Source organism: Cyprinodon variegatus, unplaced genomic scaffold, assembly GCF_000732505.1.
Source record: "Cyprinodon variegatus isolate N-32 unplaced genomic scaffold, C_variegatus-1.0 Scaffold706, whole genome shotgun sequence".
Taxonomy (NCBI): domain Eukaryota; kingdom Metazoa; phylum Chordata; class Actinopteri; order Cyprinodontiformes; family Cyprinodontidae; genus Cyprinodon; species Cyprinodon variegatus.
Genome location: NW_015151159.1, coordinates 102,659 through 116,637, shown reverse-complemented (window position 1 = coordinate 116,637; position 13,979 = coordinate 102,659). Strand labels below are relative to the sequence as shown.

The 13,979-nt window shown below is 38.5% G+C and overlaps 1 protein-coding gene across 2 annotated transcripts in view; it reads left to right on the top strand.

Moving 5' to 3' along the window:
- Window positions 1-11,893, top strand: part of LOC107097556 (embryonic polyadenylate-binding protein-like) — a 14,538-nt gene extending 2,645 nt beyond the window's left edge. Inside the window, exons 2-16 of one of the 2 annotated variants that reach the window (XM_015394734.1) lie at window positions 1,402-1,595; window positions 1,668-1,783; window positions 3,803-3,898; window positions 5,227-5,366; window positions 5,455-5,549; window positions 8,143-8,280; window positions 8,462-8,557; window positions 8,640-8,900; window positions 9,248-9,335; window positions 9,422-9,547; window positions 9,633-9,748; window positions 10,713-10,821; window positions 10,905-11,035; window positions 11,385-11,458; window positions 11,853-11,893. In XM_015394734.1, coding sequence (XP_015250220.1) covers window positions 1,402-1,595; window positions 1,668-1,783; window positions 3,803-3,898; window positions 5,227-5,366; window positions 5,455-5,549; window positions 8,143-8,280; window positions 8,462-8,557; window positions 8,640-8,900; window positions 9,248-9,335; window positions 9,422-9,547; window positions 9,633-9,748; window positions 10,713-10,821; window positions 10,905-11,035; window positions 11,385-11,447 — 1,769 coding nt within the window. In that variant the 3' untranslated portion in view covers window positions 11,448-11,458; window positions 11,853-11,893. Of the gene's footprint in view, window positions 1-1,401; window positions 1,596-1,667; window positions 1,784-3,802; window positions 3,899-5,226; window positions 5,367-5,454; window positions 5,550-8,142; window positions 8,281-8,461; window positions 8,558-8,639; window positions 8,901-9,247; window positions 9,336-9,421; window positions 9,548-9,632; window positions 9,749-10,712; window positions 10,822-10,904; window positions 11,036-11,384; window positions 11,767-11,852 lie in introns of those variants that run through there. The other variant, XM_015394735.1, reaches the window with a different exon arrangement.
- Window positions 11,894-13,979: the final 2,086 nt, after the last annotated feature.

Below are 13,979 nucleotides of genomic sequence, written 5' to 3'. Positions count from 1 at the left end.
TTTATATTGTATATAAAATTTGCATGTTTTCCCTGAGCATGCGTGGGTTCTCTCTTGGTACTCCAGCTTCCTCCCACAGTCCAAAGACATCAGTGTAAGGCTAATTGGCTTCTCTAAAGTCTTCTTAGGTGTGAGAGTGTCTGGGTCCTGTTTGACTCTGTTGCCCTGCGATAGACTGGCGACCTTTCCAGGGTGTACCCACCAGCACCCCTCGTGACCCCAGCAAGGATAAGCATGATGGAAAATCTATGGATGGAGGGATATTTGTCCCCCGGAAAAGTTTGAAATGTAGACTCTCTGAAATGCTATATCCTACAGTTTGAGGTGGAATGCAGCTAACTTTTTGTCTTTGTTCCAACACTACTTTTGTCCTGACTATGGGAAGTATGTGTGCTTGACTAAGTGGGTTTCTCTTTCATCTAAAGCCATACTTTAGAGTCTCTATACTCCAGTTAATGTTTAATCAATTATTAAATTAGATGATGATTGTTTTAATAGTTGATTAATCATGATTAATCTTTTTAATTGTTTCAGAACCTGATTAAAACAATCTTAAAATGTAATGCTATGTTCACACCGTGATTTCAGCAGCAAAAAAGCACCTGCTGCTTCAATTTTGATGCTGTACGCATAATGGTCAGACGCTTCCAGTAAAGTTTGTCCAGATGCATATGATGCTTTTGTGCCCCTGTGTTCAATGGCAAAGAGTAGCTTTGCTATATTTGTTTTGAAAAAATGTATAAAAAGTAGTTTTAATATATTTTTAAGTGAGAAAATCCACCTCCAAACATTGTCTGTGCAGTCAGTTCATCAAGATTACGATCCTTCCTCTAAATCTTAATTGCCGTTGGAGCTGTGCAGACCCCCGCATTCCGGCGGTGCGCTGTCACTGGGAATCCAGCAACAGTTGCCTCGGGCCCAGTCGCCTCTTGTGGGTTTTTTCCCCAACAATTCATGGCGGCTGGAAGTAGATGTTAGCGTTTTTCAGGTATGTGGTTCAAACTGCAGGCACCAGAATAATAAAAGCAAACATTTTGCCGGCAGGTTTTGACATTTTAAGTTAATTTAGGCAATTATAAACCGTTTCAGAGGACTGATCATAGCGATCTGCATCAGCAGGGCTGTCCATTTCCCTCCAAGCTACCAGATCATCTTTTCTGATTGGTTTACATGGCGCGTTTAGCAGCAGAAAACTCCAGCACCTGCTGCTTGTGAAAGTTTGAACATTTGAGTGAAGTTTTGGGGGGAAAATTGGGATGTGCCAAAGCTGCACATCCTAAAAACAGGGTGTAAAATTTCTAATATTTTTAGTAAAGGGCATACAATGTGCGTCCGTAAGCATTGCTAGCTAAAAGCCTGCTGTAGAGGGAGTCTGAATTTGTTTTCTATTTTCATTTTCAGCCGAGTGTGCCTTAGATACCATGAATTATGATGTCATCAAGGGTCGACCCATTCGAATAATGTGGTCTCATCGTGACCCAGGTCTCAGGAAGTCGGGTGTGGGTAACATCTTTATCAAGAACATGGATGAGTCCATCGACAACAAAGCGCTTTATGATACCTTCTCAGCCTTTGGCAATATATTGTCCTGCAAGGTATGTTAATTTTTAGAAAAAGGCCACATAGATGTCTTATTTTATAACTCCATATCTATGGGATTGCTATAGGTCGTCTGTGATGAGAAAGGATCCAAAGGCTATGGCTTTGTTCACTTTGAGACTCAGGAGGCTGCAAACCGTGCCATTGACACAATGAATGGGATGCTTCTAAATGACAGGAAAGTGTGAGTAAACTTTGATCCTTTTTGGCGAATAAGTCTGAGGGCTCCAGACCTGGCACTGGTTGCACTGGTTCCACCTAACCTTTTCAGTTTATTGTATGAAAACAAGCGGGTGCACCATAAAGCCGTTTAAAGCAACTGTCCACCCTGGGTCCTGCTGTGGAAATGATTACCGTTGCTTCTTCTGGTGTAATAATTTATATATGCTGTAAAACCCTTTATGGAGCTGTGTTTTATCTGCTTTATCTAAATGTGTTTTTTCTGTGATGATCGCTTATTGTGACATCAGAAGCTATGACGTGTCTGTTGTCGTATCGGTATACCTGTTCATCAGACAACTTATGACTTCAGCTAGTGCTTGTGGACTCGAAGGTAACCTTAATCCTTCCTTCCATCTGTGGATTATTTTCTATGAGCTGGTAACATTAGACAAATCAAGTCGATTCTGGTTTAAGTTTGAAGTCCTGCAGTGTTTGTTTGTCACTTGCAAACTGAAACTTATGAGAAAAGTCTATAACATACTGATGTTTGGGTGCCCGCAGTGGTCAGAGTAAGAAACACTTGCTTCTGAGAAAAGACTAGGAGTGACTTTTCATTTAGAAAATATCTGGATACGTACTGCAGGCTTTTCTGAAGGTAATGATTCACTGATGTGTAATGTCCTTGGCAATCATTCGTGAATGCATTTTTTAATCTACAACAGAAAATGAACGCTTGGAAAGAATCTGGTACACAAATCCTTTTTTTCTTTTTCTAAAGCATGAAAAACACCAGTTCAATACAGAAGTGATGATGAGAAAGCATTTAATGTTGATTTACGTAACCAGAGCCCACGTCAAACTCCTCAGGTCTTCCTCTCCATGTTAGAGTAATGAAAGGACTGACTGTTGTTTTTACTGTTGAAGACATAAAGCTGATTTTCCACCACATTTTCTTTAACTTGTATGTCCTCTACAAAACACTTTTTGCTTACTTGTGAAAATGCAGACCACAAATGGTCAACACAAGGAAAGGAAAGTATTGCTCGATCTCGAAATAAGGGTAAGGTCACCGCTATATTGCCCCCTTTGGAATGTTTTTTGGCTCTTTATCTTTTAATTGCTGTTTTGTTGAAACGATGTAGCACTAACTTTAAATCAGAGGACATATGTTTGTTCCATGGGGGATGAGTGTTTCACCTGTCCTTAGTTAGGAACCTAGCAGCTCCAACAACAAAAGCCCTGTTTCTAGACCATACCTCTTAAAGTAAACGTATTCAAACATTTTGTCTTTGTTTTTGAGGCACAAGATATGGGTTAGCCAGTCTTTTTTTAAATGTATTTTTTTTGGCCTTTTTAAGCTGAGTTGATGCATGCATTGAGACTGAGGCCAATGTTGCTAACTGCAACTGGAGCGTGTAACAAAAGTAATTTCCCTCTGGGATTATTAAAGTATTTCTGATTTAGTATATCAGCTTTGTGGCCATTGCAGTACTTTAAAAATATATAAGGAGCAAGAATAGATGAGTCAAGGTTGAATTCATTTTATGATCCATGTTTTATTGTTAATAGAGATGATTCAAGTGAAGCAGCTATAAAAATGTGGTTTTATAGATTAAGTCAATGTATTTCATTGTTATACACTAGATTTTGTCACATGACCAGACTAGTCTGTACTTTGGGTCTCTTTTCCAATACAGTCAGAGGTAAACAATAGGAATTGCAGCAGAAAAAGGGTACTACAGGTGTGACTTTGCAAACATAATTTCTATGTTTTATTAAAGCTTAAATGATTTTGCTGGTGAAAAAAATAAAATGTTCCATACATGCTGTGCACATGATTTCATTGGTTTAAATCTGCATGCAAAATGTTAGCTGGACCAGTGCAACCAAGGCAGGAAAAGTGACCATTTTTCTAGTGATCTAACTGGAGCCCTCCTTTTACTGAGGTTAGGCAAAGCTAAGAGCAGAAGTTGTTTGTGCTGCTAATTCAAAGCACAATTGCTGCAGATGATTTCTCTGTGTTTTTGTTGTTTTTACTCAGTCAAGAGGCAGGTAAAAAGGAATCTGGCATTGTCAACCCAAAGGACCATTTCCTGTGGCAAAAATGTCAGTTATCCCAGCTTAGGTCAGCAAATAGGTAGGACCTTTGTCTAGGTGTGTTTGTTTGTATTATAATCCTAGAACCGTGCTGATAGAACTGTCTCTCAGAGCAGAACCATATCAAACCTTCAAGCTGCAAACTCATTTTGAAAGGGGCCTAGTCAAGAACTATGATTTGGTAATTTCTATGCCAGTAGCTTACTCTGGTTGCATTCAAAGGCCTTCCAATTAAATAATGTTTGGCTTTTTAGACCACTAGGGACTGTGTACAACAACCTGTTGAAAAAACTTCCTGGATGAGAAGAGAAACGTTTTCAAAATTGGAAACAAAGTCCAGTGGATTGTTTTTTTTACTTTTTTAGAATGACTATGACCTGGATGACTGAGAATCTTCACAAACAACCTGTTCAAAAGTTCTCCTCAGGCTCCAAAAAGGCTAAGTAAATACTATCAGGGCAAATGGATAGTGTATATTGCTTACTTTAACATGACTATATGGCTTTTGGTTTTTAAATTCTTTTTAAATATGCATAGTACATGACTAGGCCCCTTCATGTTTCTCTCAATCTTATGTGTTATAAAGGTTTAATAGCAATTCAGCATTTCACATTAGGTCACATTACCACCAAAAACTTCAGTGTACTTAATTAGCATTTTTTTTTATCTTATGGGATGAACTCCGAGTGTGAAGAGGAAGGAAAATGGTGCATAGCTTTCATTACTTTTTCCAAATTAAAATCCAACCCCTTGGGCAGTGTACAGCCACCTTGTCCTGTGAATCCCACTAATAATGAGTGGAGATGTCCAGTCCGGGAAAACTCCTGACCGTTGTCCACTGAAGACAGTTTATTAGGCTAGATTTCATTTAGAGGTCTTGAAGTGTAAAGGTGGCTGAATACAAAAGGGGAAATATTTTCAGAATATTTCTAATGAACAAACTTTAACATCATTTCTGAATTTTCTCTCTTCACTTAACTATAATTTATTAGTGTTGGTTTGTTGTATTGGGATAGAATATATTTCTCTGAGCTTGTGGTCTAAATTTGAACCTGATCTAGGCTTATTAATACCTTTTTATTCGTCATTGTTTATTTTTTTATAAATCCAGGATAACTGCAAACCATGGAAATTTTGACAGAAGTTTCCAGAACTGGTTCTTCATTTGAAGATTGTTTTTTTTTTTTTTAAATTGAAACCCTGAAGAGTATTAATGGAAAAAAGTAGTAAATAGACTTTGATACGGGATTTTTTTTTTTTAACTGGGGCTATTTGATCTGAACCGCATCTCTGTGGAAAATGTTGTATATTTAAATCTGATATCTTTAGCCTCTTAAATTTGCCCGGGCTCTTTGGTTCCATCTTCAGGTTTGTTGGCCACTTCAAGTCTCGCAAAGAAAGGGAGGTAGAGTTTGGCTCCAAAGCTCTGAAGTTCACTAATGTGTACATCAAAAACTTTGGAGAGGACTTTACTGATGAGAAACTCAAGGAAGTTTTTTCTACCTTTGGTGAGAAAATGTTTTTCCTGTTAATGACGGTTGATGCGCTGTCAAAGCTGTTTTTCTTGTTTTTCCTTACTGACCTGTTTGCCCTCAGGGAGGACCCTTAGTGTGCGGGTGATGAAGGATGAGAAGGGCCGTTCCAGAGGATTTGGGTTTGTCAACTATTCTCACCATGAGGATGCTCAGAAGGTAACAAATGCCAGTTGATGGTTTTATGATACTTTAATTTATGGTTTTAAATGTGCTTTTGAACTATTTGCTGTTCATATTATTAGTCTCTGTTCATTTTTTTCATGTCCAAATTGATTATAGGCTTTGAATTGAAGTTTAATATTATCTTAGAAGTGAAAGTAGTGACAAGGATCCAATGGATTAGGGTAGAAATCTTCCACAGAAAACGGCTCTTGATGAAGAGGCAGCACTATCATGATCGATGCTGAGCAATGACTGGACTATAATTCAGTATTGTATATAATTTTAATAACTGCGGAATGACTTTTAAGAACATTTACCATATTGTTGGGGATTATGGTTAGGGTGTTGCCAACTGTTTGCATTGATTTAAGCCTAATTTAAGCCTTTCAAATGTGATCAAATGAATACAGAATAAAGTTCCAGCTAAAATTATTCTCATCTGTCAGATTCGGTTTGATTTTAGAATAGAAAATCCCTTTATTGTCCCACAATGGGGAAATTCTGGTGTTTACAGCAGCAAAAGATTATAGAAAAAATGCACACACAAATATGGACTTTATGAAACCTTTGATTCAAGACGTATATTGAGGAAACGGATACACTTTTATATATAAGGAGTTATAAATAGTATATTTACAAACTGAACCGCAGAAAATTCATTCAGCCTGTTGCCATGGAACAGTATATTACTGGACACTTGATTGATGCTTCTGCTACAGCATGCATGTGCTGTATAGCATTGCAACTTTTGCAATACCAGGGAGGTAATGCTTAAGAATACTCAGCGGACTCTAGTGGACAATAGTAATGTTACAACACTGATAGAAATTCGCACCAGACAGACATTATCAAGTAGCGGATGAAACAAATTCTAATCTAATAAGTAATCAATACTTAATCCTAAATTCATTAATTGTTTATGTCCCCAATTCTCAATCCTGCACTCAATGCCCTATCGTTTGCAAAAAGCTTTTTCAACATTGTTGGAAAAGTAGAAAAATAAGAGACTTACTTGGGTGCTCACACTCTTTGACATGATCCCACAGTTGTTTGTGAGAACAAAGCATAAAGTCTGAAGGAATTGTCTGGAAACGTACACGGAAAAAATTTGCTTATTTGAGTGTTCATTCATTCCTAAATGGAAATGTTTACAAATGCCTGGACTCTTCCTAGAGCTGGCTGCTTGTCTAAATTGAGCTATCAGGGGAGAAGGGCCTTAGTCCAGGAGGTGACCAAAAAACCCTTGGTAACTCTATCAAAGCTTCAGCGTTTTTCTATGGAAAGAGGAGAAACTTTCAGAAGGACAGTCACTCTGCTCTTCTGTCCGAATAATGCAAGCAGTGAGGAAGGAGATGTGGAAAGGAAGCAGGAGGCTTGGTGCTCAGAGGCCATATGGATTCACACAATACTGTGCAGGACAAGAAGTATGGGCACAGCCTATCTGAAGTAATTTATCTTCACATGTTCAGTGTGTGACGCCTGAAAAATATATAAACCTACATGTTTTGGTTGTGTAATAGAGCTTCAGCTGTTTGCTGTGTGTGTGTAAGTTGTTTTTTTTAAGGTCTTTTTCAGAAGGCTGTAGTCCCAATTCTATTATCATCCATGTGTGTTTCCAGTTCATAATGTTAAAGCCTGACTGTAGAATCTGCTCTGACCCTTCCTTTATTAGCAGCAGTGTTGTTTCTCCAGTCCAGTTTATTGTTTTGCCATCTTGTAAACCAAAGATCCCTAAATTAAGTTTATAACAAAATATGTTCTTTTTTTTTCCTGGTTTGTTCAAAATAAAAGTTTTTGTCAAGCACAGCTGATAAAGGGGGAACCCAACTCTCTGCTCCCCGTCTATAGTTACCTGGATTGAGAATCTATGCGTGATTAGAGCAAGTTTCCACTAGAAGCTTTTATCCAGAACCTTTTAGCCGCTGAGAGCTGGGTCAGGTTCTCGTTTGTCTGCCTATTTATGACATGTTTTAAGTTTAGTGTAACAGATACACTGACATCATGAATGCTTTTGCGGTTTATTACTTAACACTAGCAAAAGCTATGACAGCAAAACAGGGATAGATATAACAAAAAAAAACATGAAAACAGTTGCTTAAATGAAGCATAGTGAAGTGAAGCAGTCAAACTGCAGCCCCACCTTGACTCTCATCAGTGAGACAGGTGGGTGCACACCTTTACACTTCGTGATGCACTCCATGTTGATCTCCACTTCTGCAACAAACACTCATAACCAAGCACACCTTGCACCACCTTTCTATTTTGGTTCATTCACAAAGTCCAGTCCAAAATAAATCTTCAAATTATAAAATTTTTATCATTAGTGATCTGTGAAAACAATAACTGTCTGAATCATAATTCTGTTTTGTAATCGATTAAAATGGAAACTGATACCAGGAAAATGCTGGTAATATTGAGGAATCTAGCAGTAGGCCTTCTGATATGCCTTGCAATAAATTAACTATACGTGCAAATGTCTTTCTGCTTTGGGTTCATAGCAAACATCTATTCCAGAAAATGAGTACTCCATTAAGACAATAACTTTATTGCCTTTTAAAGATTACTGCTGTCCATGCTTGTTTCTCAGGCTGTGGATGAAATGAATGGAAAGGAGATAAATGGGAAGACCATCTATGTAGGAAGGGCTCAGAAGCGTTTGGAGCGTCAAGGGGAGCTGAAGCGCAAGTTTGACCAGATCAAACAGGACCGCATCCAACGCTATCAGGTGCAGCCGTCTTTTACTGACATGTGGACATAGTCACACCTTATTATAAAACCATATTTCAACCAAATGTTTTATTGCTACCCTTATGTAAGCAGATTACTGGTCAGAGTTTGTCATAACATAGAATGCCAAATACGTTTAATGTGATTAATGAAATTAATCTGGCACTGTGACGACTTAGGGGGTGAATCTATATGTGAAGAACTTGGATGATAGCATCAATGATGAGAGGCTCCGGAAGGAATTTTCTCCTTACGGCACAATCACCAGTGCTAAGGTAAAGTTTGTACATGGTGGCAGTTCAGCGTGTTTTCATTTCCCATTCTCTGAACTTCAGCTCCTTTTTGTTTTGGCTGCAGGTGATGACTGACGGTGGCCAGAGCAAAGGCTTCGGCTTTGTCTGCTTCTCTTCCCCAGAGGAAGCAACGAAAGCAGTGACCGAAATGAATGGGAGAATAGTTGCCACCAAGCCGCTGTATGTTGCTTTGGCACAGAGGAGGGAAGAGCGTAAAGCCATTCTAACTAACAAGTACATGCAGAGGCTCGCTACGCTGAGAACCATGAGCAGTCCCATCATTGATTCTTATCACCAGTCTGGATACTACATGACCATACCTCAGGTAGGAACATTTGACCTGCAACACTGGATTAATATTTTAAGGAAAACATGACTGAATAGTCGTGATATTTCCTATTCGGGTTTAAAATGTTGTTCTACTTAATTTGTTTTGCATAGGACTTTTCCCTGGCGTTAGAGCTACCAGAGGCTTGGTTAAAAAATCTGGCATTGGAGCAGTAAATTTGAATATTATTTTTTTTTTTAAATCAGTTCTAGTGTCGCCAAACTTTGCATTCCATCGATCTAAACTTTTTTTTTTTTCTGTTTAACCCAGTTTATACTCCCAGAGGGAATAATCCAGCGGTTAATTTGCTTTCTGTGCATTTAATATGGACCTTTATCTTGCAGCCTCCCACTCGTTCTTTCTACAACCACAATGCTGTCAGCAATCTGAGACCAGTCCCTCGTTGGACAGGACAGCCGCCCAGACCCCAGGGTGAATTTATCATTCCTCGGTTTGATGGAAACACTTCTCTTTATTTTATAAAGCTAGTAGGTAAATTAATACCTTTATCCTTCCAGGACATTACCCGCCTCAGTATGTAGGGAATCCCCCTCCACCACCGCGTCGCAGTTCACCAACAATTACTACAGTCCGGCAGGCTTCAACCCAGGCTCCACGAGTCGTAAACTCCACACAAAAGACAAGTACCTAGATTATATTATATCAGTCTTTTTCTAGAGGGTGCAACTTAAAAATATGTTCCTGTTTGACACATTTGTGCTCCTTTAGACAACATAGGGACTCAGACTGGAGGAGTTCCCAGAGGAAGTCAGTACAAGTATTCATCTGGAGTGAGGAACCCTCTTCATGTTGCTAATGTTCCTGCTAACATGACGAGACCCCAGGTACCTCTGTCAGGCCTCTTTTCTGCAACCTGTACAAGCCAGCTGAGAAACTAAATTAAATATTTTAGGGGAAAGTACAACTGCATCATTTTTCAGAGGTGTGTGCACCTGTAAGGCTTTTAAATTACATGGGATTATTTCTACTAAGTAGAAAGAAAAGTATCATAGGCTACGTTCACATTGCAGCCTGAAGTGACCCAAATCCAATTTTTTGGCCCATATGCGACCTGGATCTGATCTTTTCATGGCTGTCTGAACAACACAGATCCTATTTATTTATTTCTTTTTTTCCAATGCGACCCAGGCCGATATGAATCTGATCTTTTCAAATGTGTCCTGTGTCTGAACGGCCAGGTCGGATTCATCCCACCTGAACGTCACTATTCTGGGTCGGCAAGAAAAACAAAAACCATGGCGGACGATGATGTGGAGAGCAGTATTTATGTTCAACCATCTTGAAAAGATTGTGTTTTTATGGTTGGGGAAAGGTCGCTAGATGCGCTCGGGCACGACCATCCATGTTTACTTCCGTAAACACAGAGCATGCTGACCTGTGATGTCATTGCGTCTTCTACTGCACATGTGCGACACTTGCGTTGTAGGACTGCAGTTCACACAGAGATCACATCACAACGCAAAAAAAAGGCCTGCATCGTGAACATAGCCATAAAATGGGGAGAATAACACATTAAAATGAATAAATTGCAATAAAATTGAAATATCAGATTAGCAAATTATTAACAGTATGTGAACAAGATCGATGAGTGGCTAATTGAACAGATCATGGTTGGGTTAACTTTGGAAATTATTATGTGAGGGAAATGATTATAACTCTTTTAACAACTTCATAGGGCATGCAGACTTTTTTTTATCTACTTTAAGTTGTGAATATTATAAGGACTCCATGGGGCGGCAGTTTAGAAAAAGGAATGAAGCTGTGAGTTTGTTTTTGTTTTGTTCCCAGGTTGTTCCTGCGCCTGCAGTAGATCAGCTAGTTCATATTCCAGGCTCGGAGCCACTCACTGCTTCCATGCTGGCTGCAGCTCCCCTCATGGATCAGAAACAACTCCTTGGTCGGCCATTTCTCATTTTGGCTTTCGTTTTAGCCATCTGTTTGCTTTTGTTTTCATACCTTCTCCTCTCTTGTGGCACACAGGGGAGCGTCTGTATCCTCTGATTCACGCGCTTCACCCAAACCTGGCAGGAAAGATCACAGGGATGCTGCTAGAGATCGACAACTCAGAGCTGCTGCACATGCTGGAGTCACCGGAGTCCCTGAACTCTAAGGCATGTTGAATTCACAGACTTTCCACGTATTCATTAAGATGACATTTAGACACTGAGGCGTGAGGTTATGGAATAAATATTACCCTCAGCATCTGTTTTCATATCACTGGTTAAGTAATGTATAGAACTATCAAATTACTATAAATAAATTTTATTATAAAACTAGCAATAACCTGGTTCTAAAAGGAGTAAGTTCATGTGGGACATAGTGGAACAAAAAATGTTTTTTTTTTTTGTTTTTTTTTTGTATGGAAACTTGATAAAATGAATGTTAATAAAGAAAATCACAACTTCTGTACTGACTTTTTATTTATCCCCAAGATGTTCTTCCTTGTTTTTTGTCTTTCAGGTGGAAGAGGCGATCGCTGTTCTGCAAGCTCACCAGGCAAAAGATTGTTCTCCAAAAAAGTGAAATAATTTAAGGTCAGCATTAGATTTAAGGGGGACTTGCTTGATTTGTTGTTTGAGGGGGGGTGAAAGCGATTTTTCTAGGGGATGTAAATATTGGGTCATTAAAAATATTTAGAAAACCTATATTTAATTTGATTGGAAGTGCTTAAAATGTAAATACAGTTTAGGTTTAGGCTGAATTAGCTACTGATACTGCTCAATCAGATGTTTCAGCTTTAAATATGAATAATCTTAAGATCAAGATAAATATGTGGTCATAATACATCCAAGTTTATTTTAGTTGATTGGATATACCCATTTAAATGATTATTTACCAGTAAAGAGCCTGTTTGTTTAAGCCCTGTTTTTTTTTTTTTTTTACCAGAAAGATTACCTGGGAGGTCTAACTGTGTATTTGTTTTTTCAGGTGTGAACGTTGTTTTGGAGGAATGGAAAAGTTATCAGTGATTTTTGGTGAAAAAAAAAAAAAAAAAGGAAAAAGCAAAAATATGATTAGAATAAGAGTGAAAATGTTCTGAAGTTAAAGCTATTTTGTTGTTGCAGTGCCTTTTGTTAGAATATAAATTTACAGAATATGCATTACACCTGTGTTGTGTCATTTATTCAAAATAAAACAGAATTAGGCTGTGCTATTGCATTACGGAATTCAGTAATGGTTAACATGTGAGGAAATCTGGGGATGGATCAGATATTTAGTGCTTCATCTTTCAGTATTCAAGCTTCATCACACATCAATATATTCTAATTGTTTTTGATCAGAAATATGGATACTTATTGATTAATGAATTGATCTAAACTTAATAGGTGACTATTTTCTTAAAAAAATTAGTTTTCTTTTGTATCAAGAGGACCTTTGCGTAACTTGATGGGCTACGCATTTTTTATTCTGAATTTTAAAAAGTGTTATATCATTATATATGAAGAATTGTGTCAAAGCACACACTGAATAAACAAAACATGTCTTCCACATTATCAAAGGCACACTGTGGACTTAGTGACCTAAAGTGACCCTATGATTTATTTTTAAATGTTTCCTCAGGCCTATATATAGCGCTTGACACCATCAATGCTACAAGCAGGGCTTCCCCTCCTGAAATACCGACTATGTAAGTTGTTAGAAGACATGTCATCATTGGTCGGGTCATTCGACCTGGATTAACATCATTTTATGGCTCCAGGCTCTTATTTCGTCATGGAGCACTATTTTTTCACCTTCTGGGCTACTGGTCACGGCTGAGGCAAGGAAAAATGTTAAACCTGCGAAAGGCTTAAAAGAGAAAACGTGAAAGGGATTGTGTGCGAGGAAGAACTAGGGTCGATCTCGGAAAGGAGTTTATTCGTTGGCGAAGGCTTAAAGAAGCCAGTTGTAACACAGATTCTCTTCTTAACTTTATTAGGGTGGTAAGATATCACTTGGCACTAGGAATACCGTCATATCTTTATTATCAATGTGTGTTAGAAGAAACATGGGCATGGGTTTAGCGTCCCTAATGGCCAAACGTTACATGGTTTACCTTTTAAATTGGACATAAGTTAAAGGTATACAGGAGGATTTTCGGGAATTTTTGAAAAGATGCCCTCTCCATTTAAAAGGAAAAAAAAATGCACATGCGCAACCCTGTACCTGCTCCCGAGAGGGAATGCTTATTAAATATGCAAGAGCATGCACAAGCTCATTTCTCCTTGTGCACGCTATATTTAAAAGAAGTTGTCTGCATCGCTCATACAAGCTTACTTTCCAAAAGAAAGCTGGAAAAAGATCCTCCACTCTACCTTTAATAAAGCAGGACCCTACAAGGGTAATAAAGGATAAACAAGGTATGTGAAACCCATTTGATTTTCAATGTTTAGATACAAAACGATGAAGAGACAGGATGTCAGGCTGACATGCTGCCAGACTGTCACTTTGTTCCAGTGAGGCGGATGGTAGTTGTGATAAAATTGTTTTCAGTGTAACCCAGCATTCAGTGCTGGGAGGCTTTTTGCTGTTAGCAGGCGATTAAACTGATGGTTCTGGTTGCTGTCGGAGCAACTTGGCTCTAAGAAGTCCATTAACAAAAAAAAAAACCTTCCTTTCCACCGTGCTTATTGCCTGCATGTCTTTTTCTATCATGTTACAAATGTTTTGCAAAATGCCCTCCACGCTCCCATCATCACATCCTCGCTTTCCAAACACAGCAGTTATGCTGCTTCACGATTACTACAGTTACTCCCAAGTTGATTATTTTGTTTACATCCTTACTTGGAGCTAATGAAACTTAATTATTTTTTCAATGCACCCATGTCAACCTACTCAGAAATGTTTCGATTTACTGTACAGAATGTGAACTCAATACTTGTTTTCCATGAATTCAATGTAAACTTTGGGATTATCTGTTAGGCGCTACATAAAGTGCTTTACAGAGAATACCAAATAAAGGTAATTATGGAGGTGACATGCTAGATCTCAGGAGGACACGGTTCCTCACATGAGGTGTGGGTGATTGTTACTTTGGACACTGTTAACCAATTAGTCCAGTGCCTTTCTGTTTAG